This window comes from Apteryx rowi, unplaced genomic scaffold, assembly GCF_003343035.1.
Source record: "Apteryx rowi isolate R43461 unplaced genomic scaffold, aptRow1 scaffold_38, whole genome shotgun sequence".
In the NCBI taxonomy this organism is placed as follows: Eukaryota; Metazoa; Chordata; class Aves; order Apterygiformes; family Apterygidae; genus Apteryx; species Apteryx rowi.
In genome coordinates, this window is record NW_020450307.1 from 1,804,673 (window position 1) to 1,817,991 (window position 13,319).

At 38.0% G+C, this 13,319-nt stretch overlaps 1 protein-coding gene across 8 annotated transcripts in view; it reads right to left on the minus strand.

Annotated features, from left to right (window-relative positions):
* KIF1B (kinesin family member 1B) overlaps window positions 1–13,319 on the minus strand; it is a 98,406-nt gene that overhangs the window by 16,263 nt on the left and 68,824 nt on the right. For all 8 annotated transcript variants that reach the window (XM_026073970.1, XM_026073972.1, XM_026073969.1 and 5 more), the window contains 11 exons: window positions 11,540–11,658; window positions 9,669–9,754; window positions 9,393–9,522; window positions 8,918–9,080; window positions 8,229–8,319; window positions 7,526–7,644; window positions 6,368–6,423; window positions 3,237–3,345; window positions 2,527–2,593; window positions 854–938; window positions 482–587 (listed from right to left, as the gene is read on the minus strand). In XM_026073970.1, the coding sequence (XP_025929755.1) occupies window positions 482–587; window positions 854–938; window positions 2,527–2,593; window positions 3,237–3,345; window positions 6,368–6,423; window positions 7,526–7,644; window positions 8,229–8,319; window positions 8,918–9,080; window positions 9,393–9,522; window positions 9,669–9,754; window positions 11,540–11,658 (1,131 nt within the window). The remainder of the gene's footprint in view (window positions 1–481; window positions 588–853; window positions 939–2,526; window positions 2,594–3,236; window positions 3,346–6,367; window positions 6,424–7,525; window positions 7,645–8,228; window positions 8,320–8,917; window positions 9,081–9,392; window positions 9,523–9,668; window positions 9,755–11,539; window positions 11,659–13,319) is intronic.

Consider the following 13,319-nt stretch of genomic DNA (forward strand, 5'->3'; position numbering starts at 1 on the left):
ACACATTGGCAACACTGAAAATTATGAAGTTTAACTGATAAAGCATGACTATTGCTTAGATTATCGCATGCTTGTTCCAGGAATAATAGAGGTATGTACACATCCATAAATACAGCACCCCAAGATCACCCTTGTACTCCAATGTTGTATTCTAGTGACAAGTCTTGATGTCAGTTTAAAAGTTTGGGGTTCAATTCTGGGACACCTTTAAGCTGTTCCTTTCCTTTCTCCTTTAATGGTGCTTACAAATGGAAAGTCACTCAAAGGCATTATCAAAAAATCTTTCATGCAGAGCAGCAGACTTCAGCTTTAACAAGAAATTATGTTAACACTTATTCCTATTTGTATGCATTGTGCCCGCAGAATTCTATATTTAATAATTAGTAACATGCCCAGCTTTCCAAATATCCTGCCCATATCTCAGGATATCAAAGGTATATTAAGGTTCCTAAGAGGAAGAATGCTCACTTTATTCACTTACCTATTGGAGCTGTGAGAGGACTTCAGGTATTTTGCAGAGATAATATTCAAAGACAGAATAGCATCCACAGCAGCTTCATCTACCTCTGCTTTGTTTCTTATACGTCCTGAGAAGGGTAGAGGGGGAAAACAATTAAATCTGAACTTGAAACACAGAAGGGATTTATTTTCCAAATATCATTTCAGACTATGTGGTCAGACACACAGTTACAAATGGAAATGACAAAACTTAAGGTTTTCCTCTCAATGTCTTTCAAAGTCATCCTCCTCCTGTAGCCAATGCTCGTAACAGTAACAGAATCAGTTGCAAAGAAAAATCAACATTAGCACTTTTTCTTCCTTACATAGTAACACACAAACAGAATATACTCACCAACAACCAGCTCTCGCACATCTTTCCAGTGCAACTCACTGCCCTTCTCATGAATAATGGTGACTGTGATTCTACGCTGGATTCCCTGGTAACAGTTCAAAAAAGGGAAGTTTACATTGGTGAAGTATTTTCCCAACACTAACCTCACCCATTTTGCACTTACACTGTGAAAGTGAAGCAGTGCAGATCATTTGAATTAGCTCATAACTGTGAACAAGCTTCCATATGTTTCTGGGCACTAAAATTAACCTAATATAGGAACAGTATGTTCACACATGCAACAAAAAACAAACAAAACAAACAAACACACCAAACACACACACTTTTCCCTCCTCACCCCACAAAGACAAGGGTTTTTCCACTTCAAATAGTCCTGACATTCTCAGTACACTCTCAAAGATATGCATAGTCACTGGAGTATACCAGAGTTGATGATAAAAATCTTAAGGAAATACTCAGATGATCTGTGTACTCAAGAAGCTTCATGAAATCCATTCTACCAAACTTGTAGCATACAAGTGTTTACTAATTGGAAAAACTCTTTATATATAACAAAATAAGTTACTATAAAATACCAACTAGTGGTGCAGATATTCCCCCTCTTATTCACATACATCTATTACAAGAAACTTTTGATTATCAGTATCTACAGAGGCCATTCCTTTCATCACTGTTAAGTCAAAGCATAATAAAATGCTGCAACAGCTAGGAAGGAGATCAAGTTGTAGAATAGAAATAAATACCATGTCTAAAAAAATAAATAAATAAAAAGAATAAATAAAAAAAGAAAATCCCCAGGCATTGGTCTCAATACATTCCACTCTTCAAAGTGAAGAAGGCAACTTCCAAGAGAGAAGGGAATTTCCAGGGAAAAGGTGCTTGCTGTGTAACTGTTTCAAAAGAAGTTGAAACACTTTTGCCAGTCTTGTGGAATTACACTGGCTAGATCTACTCTGTTTTGAATTTGAAGCAATTGATAAGAATGCTAACAAATCGAGAACTCAGTGCCATCCTCGTTTTTGGGGGGGGGAGGGGAATAAATGGAGTACAATCATTCCTCACGAGCTATAAGAACTGTTCCTATCAAAAGAGAGGAAATGCAAGCCAGAGGAGGAGTCTGTGAAGTAAAGAAAGAAGCCACAATATAAACCTCTAAACAATAGGTAGCTGGGATTATCTTTAGAATCTAGCTAAAGGCAAATTGTCATTAAGGATTATTACATTAGCATTTGTGATTAATTACAAGCATTTAAAATGCACTGAGGCATGGTCATTGTGCAGATCCATCTTCTAGCCACACGCAGCGAGAATGAAACAAAGAAAGTTGAGTCCGCATTATCCTTCTGTCCTCGGTGCAGAACCACACCCAGGGCACAAATCTGGTCCCAAGGGCTCCTGCTGTTTAAAAGGCTTTGATCTTTAACGTGCATGCAAACACACAGCAAAAGGGGGATGCACAGATAAGCAAAGGAAACAGCAATACACTAGAGGCCAAGGATATTCCCCACATAGCCCAAAGCTAACAGACTACAAGTACAGACTGAAAGACAACTGACCCTATAGCTATCATTAGAGAGCTGTATAGGAAAGGAACAGACAGAGGCGAAAATCCAGTCATGAGAACTCTAACCCCCTCGAGACAAAACTTGCCGTTCTACAGCCTTCATTAGTACCTGGTGAAGCAGGAATGTTCCCTGACAAGGCAGACCTCCTGTGTGGTCCACAATAGCAGGAATATACCTGTGTGAGACATGGAAATCAGCAGTCAAGATAAGATATACTAATGCAGCAGTATTACTCAGTTTTCTGCTGCCAACATTTACCTCTCCATACAATAGCTGAAGAAATAAGGGTGTTTCTACCAACTCTGACTAGACTCTTTATTGGACTATGGTATCAGTTAAATATAGAAACATCATATATTCTATCATATACCTTAAGAACTCTGCAGAACTCACTTCTCAATACAGCACCTAAAGAATTGTCACGGGAAAGCCTTCTGTGTAGCAGAGGTGAACACGTAAGGCCTGCTAGAGTGACTTCTGAAGCATAAACTCTCTAATTATCCCAAGAATTTAAACTTATTGTCTAAACATAGGATAAATTTTCCCAGCCCCTGCTCAGTTAGTGTGCATGGGCTCTCAAAATGAAGAGATTACTTCAAGTGTGAAAGAACATTTTCTGTCTTTTTTCAGTCCTTTCTAAAGGAGACAATAAACACCAGCAGAATTTACAAACTAGTCAGAGACCACTCTAAAATAAGCCAGGCCACCATCAGTTGATGATTGCTAAACATCAGCCTCATGTGAACAGAATAATAGGTAAAAGCTCCAACTCCATAAACCACTGCCCTTAAAATGTGAAGGATTAACACTAGACTTACTCCCCCGTTGGCTCCAGTTCGCTGATCTCAAACCAGACAAGGAGGTCATATTTGCTCACACTCTGGCCCAAGTTAGGTTTGCTCATTGTATTTAGCTTTGTAGCTGGCACTTAAAAAAAAAAAAAAAAAGAAAAAGAATGATTTACAAAGACTGAACACAAGTAAAATTACTCTAGGGCTCAGAGAAACCTAAGTCATTTCAGTGATCCTATGTGTGCTGTAACTGCTTATGCAGATCCCATGGTAAAGACAATTGGTCTTAAAATGCCAACACCACCAATTAGATCAGACTTGCTGATGAAACCTAGGAGTTTTACAGTAAACCATGAAGGACCAATTAACTTTACAAATGGAGATGTAAACAAACCAATGGACTATTCAGCACCTATACAAAAAAGAGAAACAGAAAAGGTTTTTCTGCCACCTCACTCACCACTCAACTGTTCATAAAAATCAGACAACACTGAAAGGAAATCGTTAGGTAACACAGCAAAGAGAAATATTTTGCACCATCTGTAGAGGGTGAAATGACCTTGCTCTTATTAAGACATCTTGTTCCATGAAAATGAGGCTGCTTACAGCACTATTCCTCAAAGTGTTGGTATGAAAAAGGGTTATTAGAGTTTAAAAGTTAAATAATGAAATAAAAGTGTACCAAAAAACACTTGTAAAAATATGCGGCCTCTGTAGATCCATAAAAAACACTGGGTGATGACCAACTACTTTATGGCTTAATGGTTTCTGTTTTGGAACCATTTAGGTCTGTTCATCTGCAACATTATTTATCCAGAAAGCACACTCCCTTCCCACCAAAAGAAAAAAAAAMCAAGAACTTAAAACTTTGGCACAGGAGATTACTATTTTGTTACATGAAGTGAAGACCAGTTTAGGTATGAGGATGTGTACATAAAAAAGGATGAATAGGTCTTATTCCAGAAAAGTAATCCTGGCAAAATACATTCCTGGGCTCTTTACATTTTGGTATTAATAATTACTACTGACCAGATCCTCTAAATCCTTTCATACAAATGTTAAGGACAAACTACCCTGAAAAACTATTAATAATGGGATAACAAACTCTAGAAATAAGCTGATATTCCTTCACACATACTTACACCACAGCTTTTAACTACTATTTCTTGATTTCTCTTCTTTGCTTCTTTTTCCATTTTTGTAAATGGGAACATTTTAAGAGCTTAGTTCCCAAAATACCCTAATCAGTTGGGTTTTTTTGTTTTGTTTTAGTCTGCAACTGTTTTCTCATTTTTTCTACTGCCCCATACTGCTTTCATTGCTTTTAAGTCAAATAACTGTGCTCCCTTCTAACCTCTAAAGGCCCATTCTTCCCTGCTAAAGTGTTGTTTAGGTCCTCCTATCTTCATGCCTCTGTGCATCCTTCAGCTTCTAGCATGACTTAAATTCCCATGCACTGAAAGAGCTTCATAGGTCCCGAGTTAGAAAAAGTTCTTAGGTGTGCCTGTGAGATTAGACAGTCTTACCAAAAAAAAACCCCAACCAAAAAAACCCACAAAAAAACAAAACAAAAACAAAACAAAACAAAAAAACAAAAAAACCCCACAAACTATTTCTTTTCTGGGTAAAAGAATAGCCACCTCAAAGGGAAAAACTTTACAAGAATTAGTCATTTACAGCACTACACCATCATGCTTAGTAGCAAACTTCAGTGCCATCATTCATTTTTCCCACTCATTAACTAATCACCCTCTTATATCCATCATATTACCAAAGCAACACCTGCAGCCATGCACACACTGTCCATGAGCTCACAACAGCTGGACTCAGTGCTGTTGGTAGTAAGAGGAACATCAAACACACGTCACACAAGTTTACTGCTAAGCAGAGAAACTCAAAAGGGCCAGAAGAGAAAAACCACAGAAAGACATTTAATTAAACATGAAAGCCTGTTCTAGAAGTTCTCATGGACTTGTTCTGGCCCAATTCTGGCCCAGTGTGGCTCTTTTACAGAATACACCTTCGAGGCACAGCACATACCAAGTTAGACAGCAAAAAGGATGAGCAAAAGGGAAACTTATATAGAACATAGCAGAATGTTTCCTCTGTACCTGGCTGTTTTTTCATATGTAGCATCTCTCATCCTAATATCTCCAAACTATTTACAGAAGACAAGAAAATAGTGTCACAGAAAATCTGTGATACCTAGAATACACTGGAATCTAAAGGCTCCCTATCCATTTTTCTCTAGAACCACCCTATAAAACTTCTTCAGATTTATCCTTCAGTGACTGCCACCATGGCAGTTTCTAGTCCCAAGAACACTACAAGATAACAATAAGGAAAAAGGAATTTCTAAGCAAGTTTTGGAAATACTTCTGCATCTACTATAGATTAAATTTGGCTACTAACCATCTCGTTTAGGAGCCCGCTCACTCTGACAGCTGGGAACAGGCAGAAAGAGAAAAGGTGGTAGCTGGTCAGCCCCATCCTGGAAAGCAGCCACAGCAGAGGACGCAAGCACGTTGGCATGCTCAGATAGTGTGTTCAGCACATGCACGTTTACATAGCCAGACATAAGATACCTAATCAATTCAATTTTTCTCTCATGGTCTGCAAAGGGAATGGAACACAAAAGAAAAAAAAAAAGAAAAGGGATGGTAGAAACATGCAGGTGAGAGGAAGCAAGAAAAGGAGGAAATAGAAGATGAAATGGGAAGAAAAAATACCAAAAGAGTTCAGCATGCATTGTTAAAATTAGGTAAARAAAAGCAATGATCATTTCAACAAGACTGTCTCAGTAAACAAGAATGTTAGAGAGCAAAAAGATGGAATGGTTAATGAATATGACAATTTCCAGTCAAGTGCTCAGTAAGCACATAAAGAAGAGTCATAGTCAGATCTCTTGGAATATGGTCAACACCTCAGGAATGTAATTCTACCCTTTAATGTCCCAAGAAGCACCAGCTGCCAGAGGAGGTTGAACAGAACACACCAAAAAAGATAGCCAGCAAAAATGTATCCAATGCCTTTTTGCAATGCTCACTCCATTTCATTTCTTAGTTTCCTGTATAGCTTAGGAATATTCTACAATCTTCATTTTCAGTGACAAACAGACATATAAAGTATGATGTACAGAATTAAGGAATCTTTCTCACCTGGCTTTGAGAGTGGCATGGGGGGAGGAAAGAATCTTCGGGATGGCTGTGGAGGACTGTAGAGAAATGAAAACATTTACCAGTATATAGGTAGCTAAACATAAAAATATATACACACACACACACATATATATGTGTGTGTGTGTGTAGACACACACACACACACATATATATATATGTGTGTGTGTGTGTGTAGACACACACACACCCCCAGTAGGTGCTTCCCACCTATTTCTGTCTCAAAAAAGAGCCTCGCAATTCCATGAATACGAGTAAATATCACCTCTCAGAAAAAGAAGCACAGAGAATCAAATGTATTCAACATTACATGGAAATTTATCCCAGGACTCAGAATACTTCTTGGATTAACTTAAATCCTCCTTCTATTCTAATTTAATTAATCATAGCTGTCAATGAAAGAAAGATTTATTTATAGTTTCCAATTGTTCTATCTCATTCTGCACTGAAAACTTAAGTGGGTAACAGGCAGTTCCCAAAAATAGCCTAACAAAAAGGAACAAGCCCCAGCTGACATATCCTCTTAAAACTAGCATATGCTTCCTCTTYGCAACTGCTGCCTTCAGTAAGAGGGCTAATCAGATCCAGTAATCCAGAAAACACACTCTTCCTTTAAGACATGAATAAGCAGACTAGGGGTCCTTTCCCCGATTCCAAAAATTCAAATGCTCAACCACCTCGGTGGCAGTACTTACACAAGATATTACACATTGAGAGCCTTTTGTTTTCCCCCAATCTGTTCTCTTTGCTTTGTTATCCTACTGCCATGCTAGCCACAGGCCGCTTGCCTTAAGAGAGCATTGCTTCTTGCAGAGCATTAGGACTTACACAGAACACACTGGGATCACTGCTAAGGTCCTGTGTACAATATTTTACCACCACAGTGTTCGTAAAGTGGATGCAGCTGTATTAACAAAGCAGCTTTTCATGTTTAAGATGGTAAAACAATCCCATCGTCCATTAATGAAACACGCTATACTGGCTAAACAGACCTCTAGCAGCAGGCTTACACCAGTTAGGAATTCTGCCTGTGAGAATGTGGCTATATAATTTCGGGAAGATGAAAAAGTACTGCCTGAACTGCAGAGCTGATCTGAGCCTGATCACAAACAGCCTTTATGCCAGAACAGTGAACCATACCTGTTGAGATCCTGTCCTTGCAGGTGGAGAGGATGCTGCTGATAATGCCCAAAAACTTCAAACACAATAGGCTTCGTTTTGATGTACTCCACAAACGATTCCGTCACTTCCACAGCAATCTATTAGGCAAAGTAAGGCAACAAAATGAGACAAATGAAAAGGAAACTTTAAAAACATGGAGTTCAGGGGTCTACATTTTCCACACTGTCTAGAGCAACTCACAGTAAAAGCAATTGCATTCCTTTTTATTTTAGATATTAATTCTATTCTCTACTGAAGGAGAAAATGAAAGCCTCAAGACAGGCATTTGAACTAGGAGAAGCTACCTGTAACAAAAAGATCACGTAACTGATAAAGGTAGATATTTTCAGTTCACTTGAGACCCTCAGAACTGCTGTTCACATATAAATTTTACTTTCTAAACACTAGGCTGCTTTCATTGAGCATCCTAAGTAGTGGAATGGAAACAAGGAATTCAAAAGCAGGAAGTAGAGATGGAACAGAAGAGTTAAATCTTCCACACGAAACATTATTTTGTTCTCTGTTGGGGGTTACATCACCCATCTGATCCTTCCTCCTATTCTCTATTCTTCATAAGCCCTTCCCTCTTTCCTACACACTTCTCATGATGTTCATAGGAAGGATAGATACAACTCCCCAATGATAAAACAATCATCTACTATACATCTAAAGTTTTACTTACGTTCTGAACATGGTAAAACCCAAGGGGAGTCCCTCGACCATTGTTTTTGAGAGGTTCAGTTGAGAAAGCTTCATCATGTCGATGTAAAAAGCTTTAAAAAAAAAAAAAAGACAGTTTAGTGGAAATTGCTGTGCACATGACAAAGAAAACCCTTTTATTTATTTATTCTGCTGGCAGCTCTGCATGGAGATGAGTGATGGCCTAAAACTAGAAATATCCTGGTCTTTGGCACCACAATTTCTGTACTTGTTTCATACCTTTATTACTATCAGTTTTCATTCTATTTCTTAAGAAGCTAAGCAGAACAACACCATCACTTGAGAGCTACTGATTCACCCAACAATCATATAGCTTTTATTCCAGCTGGGCATATGCATAATCTAATACTGAATTTTCAACATTAAAAGCCTTTACAAACAAAAGCTTAAGATATCTATAACTACAGTCACTAGAAGAATCCACTCTGATTCTTAATTCCTTTCTGCAAAACTTCATTCCTAAACACCATGTTAACAAAGCAGGTACTGTTCATAACAGGAATTCCAGTGACTGACAAGGTGTTTTTCCTCTGCTGTACTACACTATCATAATGATTTGAAAAGCTCTCAGTCAGATCCTCCATTTCTCACTATTATTTGCTCTCCCATTAAACCATCCACTGCCTAACGAAAACAAGGACAAATTCTTACTTGAACTGGCAGAAAATATCGGCATATTCAGGAAGGATGCCGCTGGCTTGTAGCACTGTCACACGGAAGGTAAACACACTACCCAATTTCAAATGATCACCAATTTCCTCAGTGAATCCTTCCATAGTCATCTTCCCATCCAGCAAAGCGGCTGACTTTAGGTCTTAAAGAGACACAAACAGCCCATATGAAATCACTGTGGATTTTTATATTCCTCAGGCAACAGGTTAGCCCTATCACACATACCTATTCTTTTTGAGCCCATATTATTTTTTGACGATCAAAAACTCCAGGTGTCTGGGAACAGTCTTGCTGCCTAGTTCTTCATAAAAAGGAACTCTGGCATTTATCATATCTAACCCATAGGTAACATCTCTCCCTCCATATAATATTCTTGAAAGACACTCAAAACCCCTTTCTAAAACTGACAAAGCATCCAAATTTCCTTTAAATTTTCCCACTACATCTTTCTTACCTACGTCATTCATTCTGTTGATCTCCTCTGGAGGAGTGATGACCTCTGAATTCTGACCCTGCCCTTCCACAATTCTTAATTCCTCCAATGACAGTCCAGACCGAGTCATTGCAACTGAAGAAAAATCACTCTGAAAAATTAAGCAATGTTGCATGAGACAGACTCCTGCAGTTTCTGGTTTTCTTGTCTTCTTCCCACCTCACATTACTTATTCTTTATTTAGAAACACAAACTACTCCTCTCAAAGAAACCTAATTCAAATTTAATATTTCTTACCTTATTAAAATATTCATTGTCAAATGAAATTTTAGCTGTGCCAGACTGTCGAATACCAGATCCATAATCTGGGGCTTCCTCATCAGCTAAAAAAAAAAAAAAAAAAAGTTTACAGGGAGGAGAGGAAAAGCCCTCAGAGCTACCTAACTAGCAGTTTTGACTAGAATGGAGACCACTCCCTAAAAATCAAGGGGGCCTGATTCCAGTCATTCAATAGCAGATTGGAACAAGCACTGGAAAAATCTTGGCAGAAAACTATCCACCATAAACCTTTGGGTGTGAAAAAAGAGACAAGCTATGAAGTTTCATCATGAATATACTTCAGCAAATTTTGAGTGCAAAGCAACTTCAGTACTCATTTTGATTATTTACTTGTTTCTGAATGTTACAGCTGAGGTGAGTTAATACACCACAATACAGTGACCCACATGGGAACGTCTACTGACACCGATTTAAACTGTCATCTAAAATTCTCTAGCCATAAACTAAGCAGCCACAGTAGCACAGCTCTGCTAGTGCATGCTGTAAGCTTGCAAGGCTCTTCCATCTGTATGATCCGTCCATTCATCCTCTCCCTCTTTGTGGAGGGTACCAATAAGGAGGCCTGGTTAACTGCCAGCCATTCTCTCACAGTAAATGCATGCTTGTCGGAGAAGTCCCAGGATTCAGAAGGCCTTTTGAAATTTCACATAGGGGCCAAATAAAGTCACAGACCTTTTTCAAGAGATGCCCCCCAGATCAATTTCTAACAGCCATAGTTTTTTCTTTCACATGATCCATTTATTGGATTTCAATGCCAAGTAGAGCAAACCGGACTAGAAATAAAACTTTTGTATGTATTGAAAATAGATTTTGTTTCATTTTCTGTGTTAGTCCCTGCCAGAGTGATTCTTACAGAGTCCTCAGAGTCTGGGATTTCATTATACATTCCCATGGAGAGTGAAACTTCCAGGGTTACCCTACCTAAACAGTAAAGAAATGTTGGCAGCTAGCCACTGCTAGAAAGGGTAGACAAATTATGGGAAGTATCTGTGCTTTCACCAGGATGGATGAGACCACCAAGAGTAAAATTCAACCAGTTCACTCCAGAGTGGAAAAGGACAAAATGTTAGCAGCTGACTAGCACAGTAGAGAGCTAGGCTCTGACACACATACAGTGGCACTTCGAAACCGGATGAAGCAGTTGTCATTCCCATATATCTACCCTGCTCTCCTGCAAAGTTGATAGTTCTTGGTGATTAAAGAGCATGTGAAGTAGCTTCTAAATCTCTCCATATTTCAGTCAGTCAATGGAATGGAAAACTGATGCTGATTTTTCTTTACACTGTGCTGAAAACTGTCAGTTCAGGGATTTCTTCACATGCCATTCGATCAGTGAATGGTGGAACCCATTCTGTGCATTACTTGGAAGGGTGGTTTGAAAAGAACAAACATTCGGTAGATTTAACTTTTCTGCAAGTCACCCAAACTACCAAACTTGCATATACTGTGTGCTACAAAGAGGATCTTTGCTTTGTTTTTAGTTTTTAAGATTTACTGATATCAGTTTGCCCTTCCACCATCTTAAAAAGCAGTGGTGCCTTAGCTGCCAGGTACAAACTTCAGTGGTCAATACTGTAATTTTCAAAGTCTCTGACTATTGTCAAGATTTATCCACATTTGGCCCACAGGCTTTACACCAACGAAAAAGACTTTCAAAAGCAACTTAATAAGGAAAAACAAGTGTTCTGGGACTTTGCAACATTAAAATTATTCATATTTGAGGGAAGAGAGGATGTTTGAAGTTTTGTTGCTGTTGTTGCTGTTTTTAAAGCTGCAGCTATTCATGGCACACCAGAGAGCTGCAATATAAAGGTCACTGGGTATCTCACCTGCTATAGCTTGCACCGCTACCCGCAGAAATCCTCGTACTTCTCCCTTCTCACTAACAACAGCTACTCTGTGAATAAGAGGCACTGGGTACAGTAGATTGCTCAGGTATACAAATGCTCTGATAATAGGAAAAAAAGAAAACAAAAAGAGCATTAGGCCATCATCTGCAAAACCAGACTGCAGTATTTCATTGGTTAATGGGACACACAAGTCTTCAGGCTACTTTACTTCATCTGTTAGACCTGCACTGTGCTCATGTTGCCCACACAGGGCTCTTCAGCAGCGTCAAGGCTGACTAAGGAAGACACAAAACACTAAACCAGGGTACATTGGAGACACAGGGTCTATATTAGTGAGTTATAAAGCATATGAAGACATTTAAGATGATGGCTTTATAAAAGATAATTTTAGATGCACTACAGTTGTAAACAGAGTTGTTAACAAGATGGTAGAAGTCTATTAAGGATCTATTGAGTGTAAGGTATTATTAAAGTTTTCCATCCTATCAGCATAGTTTGAAGTGACAAATCACAAGGGAATTGATCTGTGTTCACACAGCCTCAAATATTTTACTGAACATATAAAAAACACTCTTCAAAACAGATTTTTGACTGAATATTTTCTCTCCTCCATATCCATTTGATAACACTGTACACAGAGTAATCAAAAATCCCCAATGAACCATAAGCCATCCTTTAGATTTCTTGGAAGATTCACTGAGCATATGGATAAAATTACAATAGTCTTTACAACTAAATATTTTTTATAAGTACTACATTTACTTATTAAAAAAAAAAACACTATTCTAGAACAATTATTGAGAAATTACCATTTACAACAGGAAAAAGTAGCATTTAAGGCCAGTGCCAGAAGATCCTGCCATATACTTTTAAAATTGTATATAGTTATATGTAGGGGCTATTTTGGAATAGAAAGTTAACAAGTTTTATTGTATATGTATATTTCAGTTATAAATTAGGCTAATGTTATGAAGTTATTTTGAATTTCTGCAATGAGTTGTAAAAGTTCTTAAAATACCACACTTCAGTGCAATTAGCTTGAACAGAGCTTTAAATGCACGGAAGCCTAACAAGTCAGGTCAGGGATATTCTTGACAAGGGGAAAAAATGGAAGGCTTGATTTACATGAGTTGTTTCAGAATTCATAAGAATGCTAAGATGCACAGAAGTCTAACCAATAGTTTTACCAGTCACTAAATGAAGAGCGACTAACCAATAAGGTATGTAATTTTTATGAATTTATGCAAATTAAATTCTACAGAAATATTGGTCATCTGTTTAACTGGATTTGCTCCTCACAATTCTTTTATTGGTCTTTATCATTAAGTATACTTAATTCCTCAAATTTATAACTTTTATTATTAAATATTCATAGGGTAAGTCCTGCACGACAAAACAGGGCAGAGAGAGATAAAAGTTCACTGCCTCTGTCTGGTGCTGTACAACTTGTACAGTGAACACAACAAGATTGATCTGGACTCAATTCCTTGCAACAAATAGCCAAGAACCAAAGTTAGAAAAAGTAAGTTCCTCCTCGGGTTCGCATGCCTGTTCCCACATGAATGAATTATCTTGAAATGACAAGGGAGTCAAACAGGTGTCAACTGTGAACCAAAGAGATGAAAATAATTCTACTAAAAAACAAAGTGGTGACAAAACGCAATAGAGAAGAGAACGATTAATAAAGCTATAAAAATAAAATAAAATATGAACAAAACCATACAACAACAAAAAACAACAGCAACTTAACACTGGTCTA